Source organism: Lepidothrix coronata, unplaced genomic scaffold (assembly GCF_001604755.1).
Source record: "Lepidothrix coronata isolate B3197 unplaced genomic scaffold, Lepidothrix_coronata-1.0 Scaffold296, whole genome shotgun sequence".
Lineage (NCBI taxonomy): Eukaryota > Metazoa > Chordata > Aves > Passeriformes > Pipridae > Lepidothrix > Lepidothrix coronata.
The window spans coordinates 34,303-60,709 of record NW_016690476.1 but is presented as its reverse complement, the minus strand read 5'-3'; the positions used below and the strand labels follow the sequence as shown (position 1 = coordinate 60,709).

Sequence of the window (26,407 nt, the reverse complement as noted above, 5' to 3'; positions counted from 1 at the left end):
CTATAAAAGGATGAAGGAAGTTAGTTTAATTTTGACCTTTTAGTTCAATATGCTAATATCAAGAATACCTTCCGGAAGGAATGATTGTTTGTTATTTCATTATGAATGGAGTGCAATTCTCCTTTTAGCTTGAGCCCTTTGAGGTCCTCGTAGCTTCTTGGCTTTCTTGATTATGCAGGATGATAAAACGTATTTATTGGCCAAAGAATTTTTTTTTCTAGAGGATTCTAGAGAAGAACTAAGCTAAAGGAAGCCCTAATTTGCCCAGTTTCTAGGAAATATAGTGATGATCTTGCACAAAAAGAAGACGTGTAGGAGCTCTGCACAAAGTCACTGAAAACTCTGCTTCCAATTACAGCCATCTTTTCCCACACTCTGCAACTGCAGGGTTACTCTCTCTACTCTCAGTTTCCCAGTATTTTTTCTTTGAAAAAGGTCTTTCTCCCTGGTGTGGGATACCTATATCCTTTTATGTGTGCCTTGATTATCAGCTGTATGTAATTTATACCTGCAGAAAATGATTCTTATTTTTTGAGGAGGAAGTAGTTGTTTCTTTCCCCTCCACCGTGTTTGCAAGAAACTACCATTGCTCTCATATTTAGGGAGCTAAAATGACCTAAAGCAGAGTATTGCGGGGGCTCATGGCTGTGTGTGGTCAAACAAGGAGGGTGAGGTTGTCTGTGGGATTCAAACCTACCAGCCTGAGCTCACAGCTGCACACCAGCCCCTCTGCTCCGTTATGAACCAGTAAGGAGAGGATGTTCATATTACCAGGACTGGGGGATTATCAGTGCAAAACAACTAAAATTGCTTCTGCTCAAGGGTACTCCACACGAACAGCATGAGTGCCATGTGAGATCACCATCATGTTAATGGTCTTATTTTTATTGATAGTGTTTTATTTTCGTCAGTTCAAACAACCGAGTGTTTCCTTCCCACGAATTCTCACTGCTGTGAAATAGTACGTGGCTTGTGTAAAAGCAGCGGGCTAGAAAAGAAGGATAAATTTTCCTTAATAAAAACTTCTGGGTTTAGATAGCACTGTTAAAAATTGGAAGGCTCTGTTCAATGGCTGAACTAAATTACCAATCAAGTTGCGACACCAAAATGTTTTGTTTCAGATTAAAATTGATTTTTTTTTTCTTTTGCTTCACCAGGAATGTTTTTTCAGAGTCCTAAAATACCCCAAGGAAATAGAGATGTACGAACAAGGAACTGGATAAGAGAGACTGAGATAGCAAAGTAGACTTTCTCAAATCATATTTGTGATTTGTAACATAAAAAAGTGTAAGGGTCGTGCTCGCAACACATTGCAGGCTTATCCTGCTTTTGGTATTCTATCAGATACCTGCACAGAACACTTACAGCTTGCTGTGTGACCGTAAATTGTATTTGCATGGTAAGATGCAACCCTGTTTGACTAGTATTAAAAATGGAGGTGTAATAGGTGCTTTCCATTTCTGAGCCGTTTCAATGGTCAGCTTCCAAGAAGAATAAATGTTACATCTGAGTCTGACCAGGGAAGAAGGCTAACAGTACTTAGGGTGAAACACATCTTGTGCTTAAAATGAAAGAGAGGTAGGAAGTCTTTTAAAGAATAACATTTTTTCTGAGAAAGAAAGAGAAAAGAGACTGAGGCCAAGAAGGTGATACGGGGTTATGCTTGCTCAAATTTCTGGCCTTGCAAGCAAATGGAGTCTACAAGGTGTTTCATTCAGCATTTTTTCCTAAAGGTTCTGTGATTCTCTTCAGATTTCAAGCGTAAACTGTTCTTTATTAAAGAAATTATTTTTTTTTCTAGTTTCTTGCTCATATGCCATGTGTTCTCTGAAGGACTTAGGTAGAAATAGAGCTTTTGACGCCTCAAGGCTTCAGTAAAATGTTCCTAACCTGATGAGGATTTGGGAGAGCTCTAGCACTGACTCTGTGGTCAAGCAGATGGATTGCTGCCACATAAAGGTCATAGGATCTTCATGTAGAGTTCCTTGAGAGATCTAGAAACTAGGAGCAGCAGCCAAACCTAGAAGCACAAAGGGTTCAGCAGCGGGCTCTGCTCACATCAGAGTGGTCCTGCCTGAGAGCAGGATGAGACCAGCTAGTGTGAAATGAGTGGTGTTCCCTATCTTGTTGAACCTTAGTGTTTGCTATAAACTATTTTTAATTACTTACGTTGACTAAAACATATTTATAGTTCTTTTAATAACTGCGATGCAGGGCCCCACAGATGCAGGGCAGCTGTCCTGGGTGTTGCAGTTGACATCGGTTTGTGTCTTCACTACCTCATGCCTATATAGCCCCTAATGTCTCCCTTCCTGGAATTTGGATGTAGGGTGTAAGGAAAATGAAATTAGTATCTTTGATCCTTAAAACTGCAAAGGTCCATGAAATCCAACTCACATGTGCCTGATTAGGTGACAGAAGAATATAACTAGCACTAGTTTCTCCATCCATGGGGAAAGACTTGCTGCTGCATGCAGCCATTTCAGATTGCATGATAAAACCAGTGAAAAACAGTGACTTCTGTATTGCTATGTCACAGCAGCAGGCAAGGGGAACATAAAAGGTGTTTTCTCAATGTAATTAATTTCCTTAGTGTTGTAACAGTCTGACAGCTACAGCTTTGGGAATAATCGATTATTTAATCTCTTTCTTTGTTGATTTCCTTTTAAGAATTAAAAAAATGTCTAGAAGGTGATGGAAGATCTGTAGTTTTCTGTTAAAGAAAAACATCTGAGTAATCCCAGACAATAAAGTGTTAAAATACCAGTTTGTGCTTATTGGGGTAGGTCCACTGTTGCACAGGAACTGACCTTAAGCTGAAATTACTTTAATGTCTTTAAGCTGAAAGAGGGTGAGTTTAGATTAGGTGGTATTAGAAAAAAATTCTTTACTATGAGCATGGAGAGGCACTGGCACAGGTTGCCTAGAAAAGTTATGGATGCCCCATCCATGGAAGTGTCCGAGGCCAGGTTGGATGGGCTCTGAGCAACCTGGGATAGTGGAAGGTGTCCCTGCCCATGGCGAGGGGGTTGGAATGAGATGATCTTTCATGTCCCTTCCAAACCAAACCATTGTATCAACTATCCTAGTAGAAAGTCTATCCCGTCTACGTTTAAAGTTGTTGTCTATCTTTACAAAATAATATACATACTAAATTTAACATTTTTAATTAATTTGGGCTGTAAAGTCTTAAGAAAGTCTGATTCTCAAAATGTTAACCATGTGAATCAAATAGTATTTACCAATCAAGAGAGAAGAGTGATTTTGAAATATACCATTTGTTGTCTGGCCCTTTAATAGTGTTAGTCCTACCCACCCTCTCTCAGCTTATCCTGAACAGCAATAAATAGAACAAAGGTTCAGTCAAAAGCAGTAAAGAGATGTGATCCCCTGATAAGGACATGAACAAATAAGCCATTTGGATCTTCTTCCAATTGCTTTTGTTTATATTGAGTTTGTAGCCTTTCAGTCTTTGAATACCTGATCTTTTGTATAGTTTGTGGGCTATCTACTGCTCTCAGTATAGCTGAGTAAGGACTGAATCATATTTATATAGTGAATAAAGAAGTTTTCTATAGACTATGTAAAGGATGATCCTGGTTTTGAAGAGGAGCTTGTCCATGTCATAGGCTTCTAACCTGGTGTTCAGATCACTTGAACTGCAATTTTTTAGGTGGCAGTTCACTGATTTTAATTTTTTGATAGCCAGTTCAGAGTTATTGAGCATGAAAACCTTAAACTGAAGTCACTAAGGCTGTTTGTATCTCTGTAAAAAATAAATCTTCCATTGTTTCAAGCTAGATGTGAAAATATCCAAGTGATCAAAATTAGCACATGGAGGATATCCTATAACATAGGCTGAATGCATATTTGTATTTACACTTGTGCTGAATTATTTTAATTGTTAATTTCTAACATAAGTTTTAATGATTCTTGCATATAGGTATACTTGCAAGGAATAGCAAATAATATAACATTCAGAATACAAATTTAACACGCACAAATAAAAATTACATTTCAATTATTCATGTGACATAGAGAATTTTTAATAGCAACAGTGATTATTTCTTCACATGTCAACTGTTACTGTAAAATAACAAATAGAAGGGTCAGTCTGGGAAGTAAGAAGAAGAGAATGCCCTTCTGGCACTCCTAGATAATCTAACAGAACAGGCCAAAAAAAAAAAAAGTTAGGAGTGTTTCTGAGTATCAAACTTGCTATCTCAAAATCAAGTTCTGATTTACAGAGGAGTTTACTTTCTTCATTGCAGGTTGCTGTATTAACGCATGCCAGCTTTGAATGATTTGGCCAGTTTTTTGGTAGAGTTTGTATTTTTCAAAGCCCGCCAAAAATTGTTTTAGACATTGTGTTACAGCCTAAATGCTAGGCTAGGTGCAGTGTAGCAGTAGTGTATGGCTGCCTCATCAGGGAGGACATTCTGCTCAGGAATGAAAAGCGTGCTTCATGTGTACATGTTCATTTTAAATACATTTATTTATCAGTAGAGAGAGTGCTCTGCCTGCTTGAGATCTGGCACTTGAACCAGGCGGGATTGTGTCCTCCCACTGCCTCATTGGCTTTGCTGTTTTCCCTGGGATCCCATTGTATTAGCCACCAGTTCTCCTTTCTTTGGCACTGCTCAAGTCAGAGAATTTCAGGGATGAATAATTTCAGGCATAAATTCTTAAAAACCCATTACTCTGGAAGAGATGAAAGCAGATTAATTTGATAGTAGTCACAATGGGAGAAAGAATAGGGTTAGGAGTAGGAATTGGTTTGGGGGCTTTAGCACATTTCTTTGCTGTGTGGAAGAATAAAATGGTAGAGTTCTATAAGGAGAGCACTGAAGTGAGGAAAACATTCAAGTCACTTGCTTATAAGCAGTGAAGACTTCAGATTTAATAGTCTGGTTTTTGCTTTGCTTGTTGTTTCTTCATTTAAATTCTGTCCATTAAAAAGTATAGTAATTGTCCCAATTTCAGACCGTGATCTCATTAAAAATGTAAGTAAAAATAGGATACTACCATGGTAATTAATTTTCTCTTTCACTTACTCTAGGTAATGATAATAGTTTTTCTCATGTCTGGGGTTTTTTTTGTCTTGATTTTTCTCATTAAATGAGTTTTAGCTCTAATAGTCAATCAAAAGTGCAAGAACATGTACTATAACATTATTTATTTAAAATGCAAGTTAAATAAAACTTCTTACCTAATATTTTGCGTAAATCCCACGTGATTTGTAAAGTGTGATCCTACACAGCGGCACTGGTCTAAACCTCCTACCTGTTGTTACAGCTGAGTAATGGCTTCATTAATGTGTGGGTGTAATTTTGAAATTGGAAAATGCCCTCTCATGGGCCATTAATTTCTATCTGCAGCAAGAAGACTTACATTTTAATGTGTATGTACTTCTGAATTTCATTTAAGGTGGCTTCCCATCACTGCATTCTCAAATGAAATACCAAGTTCCTATCTGTAGTAATAGGAAAGCCTGTGGTCTACTGAATACCCGTGCGTGCTCAGGCTCGTTGCATTTGTTTACACTAATGTAAAAATTAATAAGTAGATTAGTAGTCTTAGGCATTTCTCTTCTTCCCCCTCGAATAATTTCCATTTAAAACCAAATAAGGCAGATTATCAGTGTGTATTAGCAATCCTGGGAGTCCTGGGAGTCTGTGGGTGGTAATGCAGATCCCTGCTTCTCAAATGGTGTTTGGTCTGACAGTGGGGTTGTTTGTACCATGCTTGTGAGGGAAATGTGGAGCGAGCTCCTTGCTCCAGGTGCAGAATCCCTTTTGAAGTGGAGTCCGTTTTACAAAGTTCAGGTTCCAGATGCATTTTTTTGGTTCTATTCATTTCACACACGCAGCCATCTGCTAGGAAACCATCTTCTACTTAATCTACAAAACAATTACGTATTTTGAAAATAAGTTAGTTTTTTTCTAAATTACATGCCCATTTCATCCTTCAGTACAAAAGCTGTGATTGTTTATCTGCTAGCGAATTCTTAAAGTGTATTTACACTTCCTCTCATGCATCTTAAGCATTTGTACATCTTTTAGCCAAGTACTACATTCTTCTTATTGAAGCTGCCACCTGCAAGCCACCCGTGTGTGGTGGTGTGGTATATTTCTGGTGTTTTTCAGATAGGTTTTTAAATAAAACTACCCATAGACATAGATAAATAAAAGTGGTGTGTGAAAGTTAAGAGCTGACTTGCAAATTAAGTGGACCATTTTGGAGATGAGCCAGGCTGGCATAGGTAGCAAGCCATCCTGCCTCTTGGATCTCAGGTGGGGAGGATATGTCTCTGATGTGCCTGAGGGGCTTTCTTTGCCTTGGCTGACAGGCCAGACTTCCATGAGCTCTTTGGGCAACCTACTACGAAATCTGGCTCAAACAACTTTTCTCAGTCATTACAGACCCTGGGACAACCTCTGAGTCAGCCTCCGGCCACTGTCTCAGGCTTTCCTCAGATTTCCAGCCTTCTTCCAAACAAGGACTTATATGGCCAGACACAAGAGTGGTCTCACCTACCGCCTGCTCTTTGTCAGCTCAGTGGTTTTTTTTCCCCTTGCACAGATAATATTTTGTTTCTTTTCTTCTCCATTACATTTTCACTCTCTCATCTTATTGCATCTGTTGGTGTCTTTCCTGGTCTAAGCTTGTTTTGGTTGTTAGCCAGTTGTCTGGTTTGTGCCAGTGAAAGGCTCTTCGTGTTTTCTTCTGAGACAAAATGTCTAAGCCCACAAAGATTTATACTTGGATTTAAGCTAGCTAAAACATGTACAACATTGCAGGATTAAGGCCTAACCTTGAAAAGTAATCTGTTGGAAACCTGGTGTTAAGTAATATCTAGGTAGAGTGTTTAGACTTTTAGCATGTTTAATATTTTGAAAATTGCTTAACTTAGCAACAGATGGCAGGTACTGCAACAGTGGAGGATATGTTTGTTACAGAGACTTTTAAAATATGACTTAACATGACTAAAAAGTCTTATATTAAAATAATCATTTTATCCCTGTCAGTGAAGTCAATCTGATGTGAATGAAACAAAGCTTGAGATAGGATAGGATAGGATAGGATAGGATAGGATAGGGTAGGATAGGGTAGGATAGGATAGGATAGGATAGGATAGGATAGGATAGGATAGGGTAGGATAGGATAGGATAGGATAGGATAGGATAGGATAGGATAGGATAGGATAGGATAGGATAGGATAGGATAGGATAGGATAGGATAGGATAGGAAGACTGGTTTTTACTTAATAAACAGGATTATTACTGAATTAGAGTTTGGATTTTTTGTCAGAACACTATTTTTTCCAATATGTTTTGACAGAGCCCTCAGCTATGAGAAACTACTGACTGTAGATACTCTGTGCCAGAATGATGAATCTATTTCCAGTAAGCTAGTTGCTTCATCTTTCTGGATATACTCTTGAGCATTTATCACGTAACTCCCTTAATCCAAACCAGTTGTGTACATATTTTGTAATTGATGAATTGCTGACAGTAAATAATATTCATACAAAATCAACTATTTGTTAAATAAAAAAATACTGTTTAACAATTTTTGTACCAGAACTTAGCAGTCTTTTATTTACTGACTCTTTTCACATGAACAAGTGTCATCTAAATCTGTGTTTACAATATTACAACATTGACTATACACCATGTCAGGTAAGAACACATTTACATTGCAACTGTATGTTAAATACTTTCATCAACACAGTGAGTAATACCAGATCACTAGTCCTTGAAATAACATGTCAATAAATTTGTGAAGATGAAACAACTCTTCTCCCATCAAATTCTGCTCTACATTTAGATGAAATGCCTTGGTTAAGTAATGTCTTTGAAGACTGGGTGTTACTTCCTTTAGCTCTGATTGTAGTTGGCAGGCATTATATGTTCTTTGTGTATCACCAAAACAGAACATTTATCTGTGGTGTACTTTCTGTCTTTTCTTCATAAATGGATGCAACTTTGGTGGGTTGGGTGTATTTTAGTGTGTTGTTTGCATTTGATTAATTTGCTCTTGCTGCTCTTGTGTGTACATATATCTTACCCCTGCTACTGAATATATGTGATAGATGCAGTGAACTGTTGGCTTCTGTTCTGTGAATATTAATCAAAGAATATGCTCCTCTGCTTAATGGCTTTGCAGTGTAGGAGGCAGCCAAACGAGTCTTCTTTTTTTGCTCTTTAATCATTATTGTGTAAGATACTGGCAAGAACAGTTTTTTTCATCTATAAACACTATTTCATGCTTAAACATATCCATTGTTTGGTCAAAGTTATGAAATATTGTTGCTCAATGAAATTTTGTTTTCAGCATTTCCTGGTAAAGCAGTAATAGAAGAGATAAAACAGTAAAGGAAGGGGGAGATGATTAAATAGAAGAAATATTGAGCATAGCATGCAAGGAAGAAGCAGAAGGTGCAGAGTCAGTAAATTCAGCCTCATATGATTTCAGTTCTTATGATTCGGACAAATAGTTTTCTTTAATCAAAAGCCAAACCGGATGCTTTTCTAGATCCCATGGCTGTGGTGAAAGGAATAATTTTTTATTAAAGTATTCTTAAGGAGAATAAGGATAGATATTTGCCATGTTCAGATATATGCTTAAAATGTGTGTGAGAATAGATATTGATTAGAGTGTGACAGCTTATTTGGGTGAGAAATTAAAAGACATCTTCAATAGTTAAGTAAAAAAGCCAGTAAATGTTTGTTTGTGATGATGGTAGTACAGCTCAGTATCAGAAGTAGCGAGTTTCTTGAAAGCACAGCTCACATTTTTATGGCAAGTAGGTCTGTTGTAAATTTGATAGATACAGCTTTAGTCATTCTCCATGAATCCCAGCAGTGAGGCAGCCAAGGCTAATGGGAAGGCTTGTGCTTAAGAGTTCATAGCTTTTTTTTTTTTGTGTGTGTGTTCTTGGCAGGGGGTTGCTTTGGTGTTCATCCCCCGCCCCCTTCAGAAAAATGTCCCTAGAGTAGAGGCTTTCTGTAAATTGTGCTGTTAGCAAAACCTTACTTCTAGCACTGTCACTAGCTTAGCTCTAGAGAACCAGCAGAATTAGCAGAATTTATGGAATAGGAATTTCTCTTGCCATTGCCTGTTGCCCTTGACCATTAGGACAGTCTTGCTATAATCCTCTCAGATGTTGTAGGACATTGAGAGTATCACATTTTTTTGTATTTACTAATATTTGTGTACTACAAATTTTATTTTAATCGTTATCAGTACAAGCATTTTTTTTTAATTCCTCCAGTTTCTGCCTGGAAAATACATCTCAGTTTTTTTGCTATAGATAATGATCTTGTAATATTCTAGAAAGGTACAAGGCAGAAATCCTCCAAACCTTCTGCAACTTCTTGTGATATAATATGTTCAAAGGCAGGTCTGTTTTTGTGGAAGGGAATACAGTAGTACTGCAGCTTGTGGTTCACAGAAAAACAATAGTTGGAAGCTGAATCATTGAATCACAAAATCGTTTTTGTTTTTTTCCAGTCGGTTTATTTATCTCAGATATGCATTTAAAGTATTTTCAGGAAATATCAGTAAGATGATTCTATTGAATGGCTTCATTAAAATACTTAGTCCACCATTATCTAGTGGAAATTAATATATTTTGCTACTTGAACACACATTTATTCAGTGTTGTACCACCTCCCTTTGAACAACTCCTATAAATACTCTTCTTGCATATATACATATATTTACATTTGAATATATTAGCATGCTCTTGCAGAAATAGATTTTGGAAAGAAATTTTTATTTACAGACTGAATAAATTGAGTATGTCTTTCAGATCCATGTCAAAATGGTAGACCCTGTGTGTTTTAAAAATGCTTTCTTCTGGATAAAGGCCATTTCCACTGGTTTAATCCATATAAACATCTGCTTCTGTGATTTTGAATCTACATCTTCCGTTTTGATAATGATTAATCCCACATTCTCATTGTTTGTTAGTTCTCAAAAGTTAATTGTTAGTCCAGCTAAGAAGTCTTCATGTCTGGTTAATGTGGTTACTGCTTATTGACCTTCTGAAAATGTTGATATGCCAGAGAATTTTTGAATGTACTAAGAACAGCTAACTAAAGTTAGATGCCTTTCTCTGCTGATTGTCCTTCCCTAGTTTTTGTAATCATGCTTTAAGATTGCAACAATAATATGGAAGTAAGGAGACAAAACCATGGCTTCCTTGAGACCTTCTCTAGTAGTGAGTTTATCTTAGTTTACATGTAAATGTTGCCCCTAAGGTGCAAATTTAAGGATGGACTACAGTCTTGTTAAGGTACATATTCTTTTTTAAGTATAGTTCTTCGAAAGTGGTGATTGATATAATAACAATATACAGTGTTAAAAAGATCCAGAGGTTTTGGATATGCTGATTACTGGCAAGTAGCTTTCACTCAGCTTTTGCCTGATATGAGTGAGGTAACTTGTCTGTAATAGAACAGAACCTGCATTAATAGTGCCTGTTGTCAGTTATTTACATGTCTTTCTAAGAAACGGGACAATTGATTTCAACTTGGATGTAGTTTCAAAACTGAAGAAGGCATTTGGTAACGACTTTGTACTAATTTAATTCCTGTATGCTCATGTAATTGTTTATGGAATCTAAAATGAAAATACTTAAACTGAACAATGCACCTACATTCGTGGTGTAGATAAATGGGAAACTAATACTTGCATTTTCTCTTTTTGCAAACTCTAGGGGGGACACAGAGATTACCTCGCACGATTGGAGTGTCACTGGCAAAAGAACTGATCTTCTCTGCACGTGTTGTGGATGGTGAGGAAGCAAAATCAATAGGATTGATTAGCCACGTGGTAGAACAGAATGAAGCAGGGGATGCTGCATACAAAAGAGCATTAGCTCTGGCAAAAGAATTCTTACCTCAGGTATGACAGGTTATTTTGATCTTGGTTTTTACTTTTTACCAAATATTAAGACTGAAAAAGAAACAGCTGTATTAAAAAAAAAAACCTGGCATGAAGTTGTGTATTAAAAAGCCATGCTTAGTCACGTGGCAAGCAATCAGAAGTTTTCTATTTTGTGTATTGAGTGGTGTTATTTGGTAATTATTTCATAGTGAAGAAGAAACTTCCATCAGTCCTCATCTCAGCATGATCTGGTCTGTGTTTTCGTTGTGCATTTTGGCTTTCAACTTTTAAACAAAAAAAAAAGCACAGGTTTTATTTTTTAGTATAGCAATTGTCTTAATAGGTCATTCTGTTGCTGTTGAACACTTCAGAAGAGAGGCAAAAAAGTCCATATGAAGGTGGATGTGTCTCAGAGTAACTTCTGTTTGGAAAACATAAAGCTAAATGGAATTTCAGTATTAAAGCAAAGCCCATTTATTAGTGGAAAATTTGCTTTCTGTCCTTTGTATATATGCTTGATGAAAGATTCATGCTCTTTTTATCATTCATTCTAAGTGACATTCTATCTTAGTATTTCATGGAAGAATTGTAGTGGGATTTGCTGAATTCCTGTGCTTTAGAACTTAAAAATTTTAGTAAGAAGCACAACTATGACCTTTATGGTAGTAGCTGATTGCTCCCTGTTACCATCAGCTGCAAGCTGTTAGTTCAGAGTAGGAATGTGAGTTTGGAGATTTTGATAAACCTGCTTTTCAAGTAAAGGGTCCCAGGTAGCAAATCCGTAGGAGGCAGAAGAAGAAAACAATTAAGAAACCACTTTATTGGATCACAAGTGTAACAGCTAAAATTTTTAATTGAAAATTTAAAATGTTATAGCTTATATATGGCATTTAAAGATGGTTATTTGTGTCTTGAGCACCCTCATAGAAAGACAAACATAAAAATATGGTAAAATTTTTAACATGTTGATTAATTGTCACATCTCTTCATGTGTCTCCACTGCCTGACAGGAGGGACATAGGACTGACCTTGCAAAGACCTATAGTGATGTATCTTAAGGTGGCCTTTCTGAGCCTTGTTTTGAGGGGAATTGGCAAAGCTTGACAAATGTGGACACATTCATCACCTTTGAAACGTAAACCAAACACAATGCTTTAATTAGGTTCTTTTGAAAATAGTGTGCTTTTACTTTTTCTCAGTATTCAACCTATCAGTTTGGAAGCAAATGTCTTCTACAGTGATGAAATCTAGGATATTTGACCCATTACTGTAAATTTAATGAGAGTCCAAAATCTGGGTCCTGATATAAGAACACTGAGGTGCAGCTGATATAAGAACACTGAGGTCCAGCTACACATCTTGTAGGTTTTGATCATATGTGAATAAACTTTTTCTTTCATTTTAGGGACCAGTAGCAATGAGAGTTGCAAAACTGGCTATCAATCAGGGAATGGAGGTAAGGATCTGTACTTTCCATGAGAGTGAGCAGAAATCAGGTTGGCAACAGTTCTGCTGTGGTGATTTTTTTCTAGAACTGTTTTAGTTTCTCACTGTATAGTCTTTCAAAATCTCTTTGGTCAAAACTTTCCAAAGGATGAAATGCAGTTTTATTATGTCTCGGACTCCCTAGATGCTGATTTCTGTAACGAAGCTTAGTAACCTCATGCCTGTTCAGGAGTAGTGCACCCTGCTAATTATGAATACTAGAAACTAAACATAAACTACTATGAACAAATTGTATTTCAAATCCTAGGTGGGAAACAATGATCAAAGTTGCAGTCTGTCAAGTCCATCAATGCTCTCAATTCAGCCTTCAGGCTGAAGGGCATATATTTTTTTTAACAGTTTAATAGAGCTTAGCGTTAAAGTTGTATCTGGAGCTTGATTTCATGTTTGATTCTGATTGCCACTCCTTTTTGTACATTATAGACCTAGCTCTAAAGCTCCTTAAAATCCAGTCCTGAACACGTCTGGACATGCGTTTTACTGAAGGCGTATGGATCCTCTTGCTGAGTTCAGCAGGACTGTCCATGTTTAAAGTTAAGCTCTGCAGCAGAACACCCTGTAGCTCAGCCTGGTGAAAGGAAAAGGGTATCACACTGTATGCAACATCAGAATCCAAGAAGACAAATTTAAGAATGGTCCTTTTTTTTCTTAAAAGTCCCAAAAGCAACCAGCAATATAATTGAGTTCCACCAGTAAGTTGTGGCGTGAGAACCAAACTGATGCTGTTGTGCAAAGAGTGTGTTTGCTAGGTTTCCATAGCAAGTAATGATGGAATTCAAGATTTATTTCAGTGGTACCCAGGGTTCAGAGTGCAACAAGATAAATTGTCTGGCTACCAGTGGACTGAGAGGTCAAAATGATGATGTTTATAGAATTATGGACATTAAGGTTAGAAAGACTCTGAATGATCATCTCTAGTTCAACCTTGAGGCAGGCCATAAGACAAAGATCTACTGTATTAAAACCAACCAAGGCACACGATCATCCAAGCTATTGTTACAAAACTTCCATGGCACAGATTTTACAGCTTCCTTTGGTAACCTATCCTGTAGCTTATCTCCCCTTGAAAATTGCTTGTGGTGTGTAGCCACAGTCCTTCCAGTGGTCAAGTGGAGAACTAGTGAGTTCTGCAGCAGCTGATGCTTAAGACAGACAGGGAACTATTGAGGGCAAAATTCAGCTTTTTCAACTGTTCAGGCCAGCTCACAAAGAAAATAAATGTATTAAAAATAGATGATGATGCAGAATGGCCATTGGCCTCTTTTTTCCCTATTTTAAACCCCTCTAAGCTCGAATTTATATTTTTTTGTGGCATGGCGTCGTGTTTTTATATGATATTTTGAATATAACTTATTTCAGAACAGATTTTAAATAATCATGCAGTACATCTTTTCCCCTGTAGTAAGTGAAATTATTACAAATGTGCAGGCAGCTAATGGTTGTTGCCTACCCAGATGATTTGTAGCAAAGAGCATACATTTTTTTGAGTGTATTACATACTAGTTGTATTGCCAAATAGGGAAGCTGTTAGAGAAATACTAACCACTGTCACCACATGTCAGTGTAGCATTTCTGTGTTAAAGTAAGGTAGAAGAACTCTGCAGAGGTGTTATAGTATGTGGCATACAGAAACACAGTATTTATGTGGAAATAATATATAATAAATGTAAAAAATATTCCTTTAAAAAACATTGTATTCTTTTCCTCAGGTCGACTTAGTAACAGGTTTAGCAATTGAGGAAGCTTGTTATGCTCAGGTATGTAAATATGATTACACCAAAAAACCCACAGAAAATAGGCTTTGTTGGTGCCTGTTATTAAACATGGAAATTCAACTAGGAATTGCTCTATGATTTCTTCTGCAAACATTTTGGCATTGTGTTTAGACTTTCCATCTACTTATTCTGATTTTGTAAGGAATTTCAGGAAGGAGGTGCACAATAACATGTCCCTGCCAGGGCTGTTAGGGTGAAGGTAGAGAGGGACTACAAGCCAGTCAAACATTGCCATGCATCTAGTCCAAGAACTGCCTTCCTTTTGCTTTGTTTTGGTTTGACATGAAATAACATGAAGGGCAGTTCATTACTGTGCCCCTAATGGCATATGTGCTAACCAACAGAAAATCAAGACAAACCTCCTTGCCTGTGAAACATGGGAATGATGTGTTTGAGATTGAATGTTCTTGGCCTTTGAGACAAGTTTTTGATGACGGAAATAGAAGCCTCGGCTTTAGATGCTTGTTTAAGACATATGGTGATCTGATTAATGGCCTCCTTCCCCCCCAAGAACCAAACCAAACAGAACAAAACAAACAAACAAACACGAAAACAAAAAACCTACCACCGAAACATCAAAAACAAACCCTAAAGAGTTTCTTACAGACATCTGTTTGGAGAAAGGGTAGTCCTTCTCTCAAATTGTTTCACGGCCATATGTCATGCCTTTGAAGTGTCTGGTGCTTTCCTGTCTCTGACTAGATAGCTTTTAATTTTTCTGTTGTATCGTATGTGTCATCCTGGGTATGTTGAAAAACAAGGATTTGTATGCTAATATTTTTCTTGGTGTTGTTTTTGGTGTCTATAATGAAGTGTTACTCTGCTCATTGCAGACTATTCCAACAAAAGATAGAATTGAAGGTCTTCTTGCGTTTAAGGAGAAGAGACCTCCTCGCTACAAGGGAGAATAAAAGAATCTGATGCCTTTAAAACACAGGGGGATAAAAGTACTTCTATGAGGACCATTAAGGTGCACTTTGCATCTGCACCTGGAATATCACAGCCACCAAAGTAACAGCAAACCATACAGATGTTACAACATTCTGAATGTGTGTCAGCTCATGCTCATTACAATTTCTCATGGTTTCGATCTGTGTATTGGCAAGGTCACAGGTTCATGCAGCATTTTCAAAATTTTGCGTGTGTGAAACATACCATTCCACAGTTGAACAAAGCTCTGTAAATTCTTTACATAGACAAAAACGTATCTGTGATGTTAAGCATAAATCTGCTGTATCATTTTATCAAAGCAAGACAACTACTGAACACCAAAAATAAGAAATTGTACCAAATATGCATTTAAATGATTCTGTATATCAGTAAAAATCATATTTGAGTATTCTACCTGAATATGTACATTGTTAATAAAGCTAAGGGAAATGAAAAGGATTATTGTTTGGAAAATGTTAAGCTTAGTTTATCTTATTTACACTGTCCTTAGTAAAATGAAATTCACTTCAGCACATAATGGTGTCCTTTTGATTAAATTGTTGCCATTATATTAATTTAACTGTATTAAATTAAACATTTTTGAGGCCAGTCTTTAATTATACATCTTGTATGTTAAACCTGTCTTTGTCTTGCATTCTTCCAATGTGTCATCTGATCAGCACTATCAGCTGTGAAGGAACTTTATTTCACTTGAGCCAGTTATTTTAATTTTTTGATGATTGTATTAAAGATGGTTGTGGAGGGATGTGACTAATGCACTGTTAAAGAAACTCGAATTATCTTAATCTGCAGAATATTACTTTTGCAGGTTCTAGGAATGTATATTTATATACAAGAGGGATGATATTGAAACGTTCTTTATTCTATGGTGGCCTCAGAGTTCTTTTCATATATCTAAAGAGAAATGCAGTAGGTTACGAGGTGAGAAAACGGTTGTGGTTCATACTCTGTATTTGCAGTGGACATGACATATACAGCAAATGTCTGGAAATAGCCTCGTTGAAAATATTTTTGTTAACTTGACTGGAAAATAAACATGGCTTAGCAGTCGGAGGCTGTCTTTTTATATGAAAACAAATTTATTTGTGTTTGGATACCATTGGCTCATGAAACTTGTGACTGCTTTGCTGTTTCTGCAACATTAACTATGGTCACTGTCCATATCTGTGATGATAAAGCAGCTCATCAACATGAAATGACAAGAACTCATTTACATTCATATTTAGACATACCATTGCATGTAAATTGATTATAACTGGTAGAGCTCACACTTTGTTGACCGGTAAACTTGCTGAGTCGATCATTTCATGCACAATAATTTGCAAATAAAGTACTGGTGCTTGTTTTGATAGTCATATAAAGCCTAGAGGGTCATTTTCTCCTGTTTTTGAAATGCTAACATGTCATTTTCATTTTTACTGACTAGGAAATAATTATGTTAATAGGAAAAAAAAATATTAAGTCTGTGCTGATGGATTTCTGTTTCATAACTTTGATATACAGTGTGGTTGTTGAGCTGCCTCTTTTTCTAACAAGCACTGATTAAGTAGATTCTGTGAATATCCATTTAAAAACATCTAATAATCTTAAATACTGTGGCATAAGACTGTGCAGATTCATGCCTTTAACTAGTAGTTTTGATCTCAGAAAATAATTTTGCTGTCGCAGTGGTCTCTCCATTCCTTTTCTCAGGAGGAGATAGTGTCATATCATAGCAATTTGAGTCCCTGCTTTGAAGTCAACAGTTTGAATATCATTACAAAAGGAGTGTCAGTTGGACAATTTTTAAAGGTACTTTGGAGTGATGTTGAAACAGTTCTGAAGGAACAATATTTTAGCAAAAGATGTGTTAATCCCTATCTCTGTTATTAAGTGACGTGTTATGATGTCTGCAGTGCTCATGATTAATAGCAATATTAGAACTCTGCTTCCACAACAGGATGATTTGTAAGAGAAATGCTCTTATAAGGGCTGACTTCTCCATGTGAAAGGTATGATCTGGCAAATCATCCTTCAAGCACCTACGCTCGACTCTTTCAGTTCCTGGTAAAGCCGTGCTTTTCTGCACTTTAAATCCGCTCCATGGATGAATCAGTGCTGGTCCCCACTGGTTTTCTGAAAGGTTATCTCATGGTCCCTACACAGAAGCATCTTTTTCTCCTGCTTCTGTTGAGCTCAAGTGGATAGTGAGTTCTTCTGCACTTCACTGAGTTGGGTATTGAAAAGTTATAACACATATAGGTCCATTACCTTCAGCTTATAATGTCTCAAGAGTGTAAGTTCAACTTACTAAATTGCCTAGAAATTCTCAGTTTCATGCAGAAGGTAATGTGTGACTTTATATAACACATATCATTTTAGCCTTTAGTCTGTCAAGCCATTTGTATTTTCAATGCTATTGAAGTAACTCACATTCTTAGTAGTTTTACTAAATTTATGGATAAAGTTTTCATGATTGTCTGCATGGCTTAAGTCAGTTCAATACTTTTGAATAGCTCACCTACTATGAAGAAAAGTGGTGTTTTAATTATTCTAAGGCTATGTAAAGACACAGTTAAGAGCTCTTGGAGATGTTGTTCTGTGGAACATTTCTGTGACATTTGCTGAGCCATTGGTGCCCAATTGTTGCTGAAATTCTGTGTGGCATTACTCATAGTCCTACACCAAGGTTCATATCAATGCTTTTCTAGAACTGCTTTTAACCAGCTGCATTCAGAATAGTAAACATCACGACGTATCATTCTCAGCTGCTTCATATTTTACTCAGTGATTGCTCTTTGATTCATTTAATCATAGTCAGATTTGTTGAAGAGAACAACATATGAGAGGGCAGGATATCATGCTGCTTGGAGTCTGCTTTTGGGAGACCTAGGGAGTAAAGTAAAGGGTTTGATACTAGTGTCACTTCACATACCAAACCCAACTCACAGATGCAAAGTGAAAAGAGTAATTGAAAGATCTTAATTTATCAACACATAGTTTTTATTTCATTCCTTTTCCATGCACACAAATCACTGAAAAGGTGTCTGCTGAGATTAGACAGAGGATTTATTTACAATTTTAAAAGATTTACTTGAAAATCATTGTTCTTTTGTGTGGTGTGCATGGAAATGGAACGAGATGTGCTTTCTTGTCTCATTTGTGGAATTTTAGCCTTGTTCTTGTACCTTATGACAGTGCTAAAAAGCTACAGGGCTTCATTGTCTACTGAGGCTGATGCAGTCAGTGTAGTCGAGGTGTGATAATGTTCATGGTGATGTGGTTATTTTAAGATGTTCTTTTTCTGCACACTTTTAGAACTATCTCCAAAAATGAGAAAAAGGATAATTGCAAGCAAATAAACCAAAAGAAGAGTTGTGTTCAGCTAAAGGTAATGAAGTTCCTCTTGTGTACTACAGTAGCTAGTTTTTCTGTTTGTGCCACTTTTTTTTTTTTTTCTTACCTTTTCTTTCCTCTGAGTCTGAAGCTCAGACATGAGTGTGCAGGGAATACTTTGAAGAATTTCTGTGGTTTGTTTTCACTTTAAGAACATTGGCATTTTATAAGGAAAGTTATTAAAGTTTAAAAAATTTTCCCGAAAGGTCTTTGAAAGATATAATCAGAGATTACCACATTATCACTAAATATTGGGTAATATACCTTTTTATTATAGATTTAAACCGTGTTCAGTTTCAACTTTGAAGCAGAGTTCAATAGAAGTTTCTTTAGTTATGCAGATTGCTGTGTTTTCACAATGTACTTATTATGCTCTATAATATATGTGTGTGTATACTGACATGTCATATGCATGCATATGTAAGTGAATGTGCATATGCATATGTGTACGTATAAATAAAATTATCCAGACTGTCAGGCAAGACCAGATGCCCTCAGGATGTGATACCACTATTCTGCTCCAGGAAGTTTTGAATTTGTTTGTGCAGGAGCACTACCAGCAGAATACTCGACCCCACACAGCATGTGCTGTGCCTGCTACAAGTGGCCACACTTGCCATGTGTTCTGTTAGCACAGAAATTCTACCACAGAAGCAGCAGTCAAGTAGTGAGGGGGTGCATGTGTGTCACTGTGTATCTCGGCGTGTACATGTGGTAGTTCAAGGCTGGAATAAATGTAGCAGGAGTCAAAGGCAGTTCTTAAGTTTCAACAAAGGTGTGGCATCCAGATAGCACATTCCTCCCAGTACCATAATATCATTTGCTCCTGCAGCCTGAGGAGGCCTACAGCAATCATGAGCAGCTCATTAATCAACAACTGTCGTAGATTATAAGATCAGTCTCTACCCCCCTTAATAAGTCTAGACTTAGATTTCATCTCCAGCTTTTATCTAGTAGATAATTCTTCCAAGGACACTCATTCACATGGGAAGAAATATGAAGTATGTTAAAAGAATTTATTACAGAGGGTGTGAACGTTCTGTGTCAAAGCTAAGTCCTATTGCAATAGTTGAGTTCAAAATAGTACATTAACCCTCTAAGGCATAGTCTGTACATGTATGTTTATAAACTCTTCAAAGTTCTGGCTGGTGACTACTACCCTTTGATTATAATTTCTGAAGCATATGCTAATAAAGCTTTTGTAACATTAAAGAGCTGAGAATATGGTGCAGTTTTCTTGTTGCATAATATATAACCACTTTCAGAAGAACATGAAAAGTGTGTTATTTTTTTAAGGAACTTATACGTCAAATTGTTGCTTCTTTATTCTGGCAACTGCTAATTGATTTAACATTTTCCCTTAAGCATAAGGGACTTTGTGATATCATCTTTGGCTCAATTCTTTCTAGCATGTTAAAAGTTCTGATGCCAGTTGTACAAATTTTTTAAAAACTTGTCTCTTTCATCCAGCTTAGAAAGACAAAGTAAAAAATTTAGTTGTAAGGACAGAGTTGTGAAGGTTGTGTTTTCATTGCATATAAACGTTAATAATACATCTCTGTGGTTGCATGGAAAGAGTTTGACTCTTTATTTTTTGTGTAATAAGTCTGAAATGCTGGGACTGTTGTCTTCAGAGCTGGTCTGTAGCTGAACTATTTTTGTAAACATATGTAAGTATCCCCAGCTACTGACACCTCAGGGTCTGTGGTTCCTGTTGTCCTGTAGTTGTCTTCTCTTGGCCAGCCTCCTCTTCCAAGCGGTGGTGAAAGGAGAAGAGAGCCAGGAAGCACACTTCCAAGAAGCAGTGGGTCTGGGAAGGGTGGATAGGAAGCGGGTTTTGTAGGGTGGGTTCAGACTGCCCGTTTTAGTCACAGTCAACTTCAGCACAGTCATTTCTAGTATCTTCATGAGCAGCTCCACAAAGTGGTTTTTTTCTATGTTGGTTGGTTACAGCACCTGAGTCCCGAACCCTAATGACCAGTAGAGTTCACAACATCCAGACATGATTCCTAGAGTGTACATATAACGTATGAAAGAAGGTGGGAGCTGCAAAAGCACCATAATGAGGAGGGTTCTGCTTAATTTACTAGCTCGTAAATGGACACATGGACATGTTTCTTTTCCACTTTGGGTGGAATGAAATTTCTCTCTTCACCTTGGATTCTTACCCTTTCTTACAAGTCTTGTCTGAAATCAGTCTTTTCAAAAAAGTGAAGAGGATCTGCTACAGCCCCTCCATCTGTATATTTGCTCAGTAGATGAAGGACTCGTGAAACAGCAAAGCAACTCTGTTTCTGCTCTCTCCTTTCACTTGGTTGACGTGAGCCAAACTCTCGTATAGTAGTGACTTGTATGGATGCTCTGAAGTCACTTCTGATTCGTTTTTTCTACTTTAATTATTTATTCTACAAGTTAATTTATTGATATATAGAGATAATGACCTTCGCATAAATACCACAGTGGTTTTTGAACAGATGACACAGTAAGGATGAGAGCTCTGCTCACTTTCCTCTTGTCCCCAGAATCTCCTTTGTACTGTGTGGAGTCCTGTCTGCTAAACATGAAGATGCCTACTGAGTCAGACTCCTTAGGTGTGGAAGGTTTAATTCATGAATCCCAAAAGGCCTTGGATACAGCACTTTCTAAGTGCTGTTGCTTCATATCATGACTTTGTGATGCCAAATGCCAGCAGGAATTTTGAGAATCTGAATTCTAGACTAGGACAATGTCTTAGTTGTGTGCATTTTGTGATGGTGCTTCTAGTCTGCTTTACTCTTTAGGATTCTTAGTTAAGCTTGAAAATACTTCCTTAAAGTAAGCAAGGGATATAATAGCCACTTGTGTCCCCGGAGTAGTCAGGCTGTCATCAGTGAGGTAGAAGGGAACAGTAGCAATTCAGAGGGGAGGTGGTGGTGTAGCAACAGGGTCATAGCTGTAGTTGCCTGTGCTAAAAAAGTTACACGAAGCTGGTTATTCCAGCTCAGTAGCCTGATTCTGCCAACAGACACAAAGTAGATGCGTACAGGACAAGCTTTTGGTCACACTCTGTGTGTGCATATGCATAATGTATAAAATGTATGTCCATGTGCCCACTCTGCTTCCAGCACGTAGTTTTAAGGTTGTTCACAGAAGCATTTAAAGGATTGTTAAAATAGCTCACTAAACCCACGTCTCCATAGGTATGTGAGTTTAGAGTTACAAAAACATTTTGTCCTGCACATGTTTTTATATTTCATATAATTACAGCATATTTATCTGAAGTATTTCACAAGTATACTTTTGTGTAATACTAGTAGGAGATTAAGTAATAGCTGCTTACTAGCATTTATTGCACAAGAACATCAAATGTTATTGTGATGTTCTGAGATTGGAGGTACCAAGCATGCTTTTGGCTGCTTTGTTCCTGTGACCTTTATGCTCTTCTGGTTAATACAGCAGTCCTGTAAAGATGCACATGTTTTCCTTTACACAAATGCCAGTAACCACTTGAGCAGGGCACTTGATTCCAGTTTTGATGGGCGGTGCCTGTAATGGACAACGGTAGTGTATCCAGGCCAAGTTGGCTATCTTTGTGCTTTACAGTGCCAAAAACTTCAAAGCTTCTTCCTTTTAGAACTCTAAAGCAATACAAGTTTGTGTTTCTTCATATCATCAAACTTAATTATTGGCAATAAGCAACTGCTGGCAGGAGCGGCACATCACATGGCTCCATTTCTGCTTTAGAAAAGGTCAGCATATGGCATAAACACTTTGCTGTATTATGCAGCCTTGTACTCTGATCACATAACACATGCTTCAGAAAGCATTATGCAATGTTAGACTCACTGATTAATGACTGCTTGCACAAGAAGTTTTTCATTACCCCAAATGCTAGAATCCTGGGAATGATTAACTTTGTGACATAACTCTCATCACATAAATATGGAAGATTCAAACATAGCCTCAAAATAACGTATTTCAGAAATAACTGAACACTTTCCTGCTTAGTACTGTGTACAGTACTTGATTAACAACTGCTTTAAACCTTCAGAGTTGAATAGAAAAGCCTATTTATGAGAACTGAAAACAAGATTTATTTCTGGGGTTTAAAGTTTTGCCCAAGAAGAATTTTTGCACACAGCAGCATCTCATTTGCAATATTTTTCCTCTGCTTGTGTAAGTTTGAATTTCCTGAGAAAAATCTGTGCCAACTATTTTCAGTGTTCAGCCAGTGAGTTAAACAGAACAAGTCAAATCTAGCCCTTATTTAGACCAGCAACTGCATGTATGTAAAATGACTCAGTCCAGTGTCTTCAGTAGTACAGTACATACAATTGTATGCTTAAATCAGCATAGTTAGAGCAGATTAAATTCCCAATAATTGCTGATGTTTCTGCAGGCACAGTATGAAAGCAAAATGTCGTCCTGAACGAAGTGTCTTGCAAACATACAGCCTGAACATTGCTACACATTCACATTTAACATTTTCATATTCTATTGATGAATCATTCCATGTTCAAATTTTGCAGATTCCTGTGCTAAAAAGCATGATGACAGTGCATCACTCATGTTATCATCTTCAGAATGTACAAAAGAGGAAAAGCCTATAAAAAGAACTATTCCTTACTAAATTCCTTCGCATATGAAAATTCATCCTCTGGTTTCAAGTAATTGCTACAAGTTATCTGTGTTTCAACAGCTTTATGAAGGAGAAAAGTCGGTTTGCCTGCTTGGAAATTCAAGATCAGTTTTCACAAGGAAATAACTGTATTAAACTTCCACTTACTAATTTGCCTTTAAATGTCAGACTGGAGAAAAAAAAAAAAAAGACATCTGCTTTTTTTATGATTCTCCTCTCTCCTGTAAGTAATCCTGCTCACGAACAGCCACATTAAATAGAGCTATTTGAAGTCCTTGTGATGGGGGGGGAAGGGTGGTTTAGGATGCCACGACGTTAATGCGTGCGTGCCACTTCTTCAGAAATAATCTTCGCTTGAGAACAAGTAGAAGAGGTAAACATTGACCTTCAGCGTGTTCGCTTTAGCTTTTTGCCTTTTCCTGCATTCCAGCTCCTACAGGCAGTAGCAAAGGCTAAAGGAAATGGCCTCTGACTAAGCATTAGCTACCAGCGTGCCCTCATTATAGCTGAGGGCTCTTATTCTCGCCTAGCCTACGTGCAGAGCCAGCTAGTCTTTCAGCTGTGATGACGAAATGCCATGCATTTCTTCCTGGAATAGTACGCAGATAAGAGGCCACTTGTTATGCTGAGGTTTCAGATGAACTCCACTAAGGGTTTCAAAACACTCTGTCACAATTATATCAGGTTTCTTTAGCAACCAATTCATTTCAGACACTTTTAAGATAAAAAGGGAAGAGATGTTAGTTTATTTTCCCTTGTGGTTTCGCTGTTTAAACCTTCACAGGATATGACTGGATGGTTCGTACGTGGCCTGAATGTATTAATTTTAAAGAAAAATAGCAGATCAAATTGGATCAGTTGCTTTCTTGAAATCTGCATTATTTGTTAGTCTCCTATGTGTACCTATAACTTGAGAGAAAAATCTCATGGCTGTGATATGCAGCTAGAAAGGTCCTGCTGTGCAAACTCAGTTGCTGAGTGCCTTGAACTCATTCTGGGTCCAGCAAAAGCTGAGAGTTTTCAGAACCTTGCAGCACAAAAGGTGAATCCTTTATGCTGGGTTGGGTTCAGATGCAAGGACGTGTGTGCACAGGATGAGCCCAGCTGGCCTAAGTGTTTCTTAGCAGTGATGGGAGAACCTGTTTGTGAGATAATTTTGGTGCCTGTTTAGGTGGTTCCATGCACTAACAAAAGCCACTTTGGTGGGATCAAACAAATCATGAGAGCATCCAGACTGTGAAAGAAAGAGGACTCTATGGATTGTTTGTTTCAGACTGAGAAATACAATTAGAACCAGCCATAACTGTTACTGTGAAGAAAGGAATATGTTGTCTGGAATGAACACTGGATCCTGTGCAGTTATACAGCACTCTTTGCTCACCTACAGACTCTAGTGAAACATTTACAATCTATGATATGCCCCGTTTCCCATGTGTCTGAATGCCAGTTTAGAGAGATGTAGTCAGTAGGAGAGTCTTATGACAATAAATCTGAGTAAATCACAACCTAAATAAGTAATATAAAAAACCCCAACCCAAAAGGGCATCTCTCCTTCATCACTTCCCCTGCAATTCTCTACATTTACTAGTGTGTCATTAACTGGGAACTAAAGGCTTAATTCAATTTCCTTTTAAGACAACAAAATTTTCTTTTTCCATTTACATAACGAAATTTGGATCAGATCTTACTTCTGCAGTTTTATTCCTTTAATGCCTTCCAAATAAATGTGTAATTCCCAGTGAGATCACTAGGAATCTTGGCTATTCATAGTCTGTTCTTTCTTTTTTGTTCTTCAGTGAAGAGGGTCCCCTTTGAAAATGTCCAGAGAATACTAGAGTTTTCAACCCACCACTTCCCTTAATTACTTTCTTTTTTCCCCTTTCTTGGAGAAGTTCCTTTCTCTTGTTGTTGACTACTGACTCAGAAAAAGACCAAATTTCCCTCACAAATAAAATATCTCTTAATTGTTTACTAGAGACAGAGGATTCTTGCATGTTACTGTAAGTTCTGTCCTTGCCAAAGCAAGGTATGATGACAAAGCATATGTTTCTCCATTATCTTTCTGCTCTCAAAATGTGAAAGTCAGACTAAATACTGTTCCTGCAGTGGTCACTAGCAGGTCTTTTCAATGCTAGTCACTTAATTTCACAAAAATTCTGATCCGCCAAGTATAAATATGAACTATGGGCATCTCCTTTTTTGAGTTGTTTCTGTTGTGATGTTTGATTTTAAATAAATACCGCAAGACTTATTTGTCAGAAATGGTACTTGCTAAACACTACTACTTCTTCATTTTGTGAACTTAGTTGTTTATAACTCATATTATGTGTTATTTGAAGTATCTTGCAGTGTTTTATCTCATTTTTCTATCTTTAGAAGATTTGATCTTAATCTCTGAAAAAGATGGTTTTTAAATGGAATTTCGTGGGGGGTGGAAACAACAGACCGAAGTACCTTTCTTGAAAATGATGCTAAAAAGATAAATGCTGTTCTGTTGTTCAAAACCTTGAAATGTTTTAAACTGCAGTTACTGCAACTGAGAATTTGCCATCTTGGGTGAAATCACAGAACCAGCGAACACAGTCCCATCGCCACTCCCAACTGTTTTCTCCTCCTCTTTGGCCTTTGCCACCAAAGGCAAGGTGGCATCCTTTCATGCAGTCGGTGCTCCCACTCCCCTGACATCACCTGCTGAGGGGAGGGGTGTGTGCCATCTAACCTTGGGTATGTGCTGTTTGTGGCTGGAGCCCTCACAGGACACGTGACGACCAAGTTGTGCTAGTTTTCCTCTGCGAGGGAGCAGAGGGAACTTTAACTTGAGCGTTTTTTCTTTCATCAAACCCGTTTTCATGGAAAGCTAATGGATCCTCCTCCATCTCTTTCGAGCTCCATTGACATTGTGTAAATTTCTAAAGACACAAGGGTGATAGCAATAAAATCACGTTGTTTTCTAAGGCTGTTGGTGCATGGATAGAGCACAGGACATGGGGGCCAGGCTTTGTCTTCTCGTGCAGTCATTCGAGCTGTCAGAGGCATAAACTCTGCTGAGGATTGAGAAACTGTGCTGACAGGCTTCAGCAAATGTCCAGGTCCTGCACCATCTTGAACTGACATAGTGATTCATTGTTAGTAGGATCCAAACTAGCTGGATGCAAACCAGCTCAGATTTATTTACATGCAAATACTGATTGCAGAATAGCTTTAATAGGCATTAAAAAAAACCAAAAATTCCCTACAAGTTAGAATCTTTCCCGCCTGAACTAAATCAAAGTTAAAGAAAGAAATG

The 26,407-nt window shown here is 37.5% G+C and overlaps 1 protein-coding gene across 1 annotated transcript in view; it reads left to right on the top strand.

Annotated features, from left to right (window-relative positions):
* The window catches only part of AUH (AU RNA binding methylglutaconyl-CoA hydratase), a 102,689-nt gene extending 86,204 nt beyond the window's left edge, over positions 1-16,485 (top strand). Inside the window, exons 6-9 of the mRNA XM_017837210.1 lie at positions 10,727-10,914; positions 12,302-12,352; positions 14,112-14,159; positions 15,011-16,485. Of these exons, the coding sequence (XP_017692699.1) occupies positions 10,727-10,914; positions 12,302-12,352; positions 14,112-14,159; positions 15,011-15,088 (365 nt within the window). The 3' untranslated portion in view covers positions 15,089-16,485. The remainder of the gene's footprint in view (positions 1-10,726; positions 10,915-12,301; positions 12,353-14,111; positions 14,160-15,010) is intronic.
* The last annotated feature ends 9,922 nt before the right edge of the window (positions 16,486-26,407 follow it).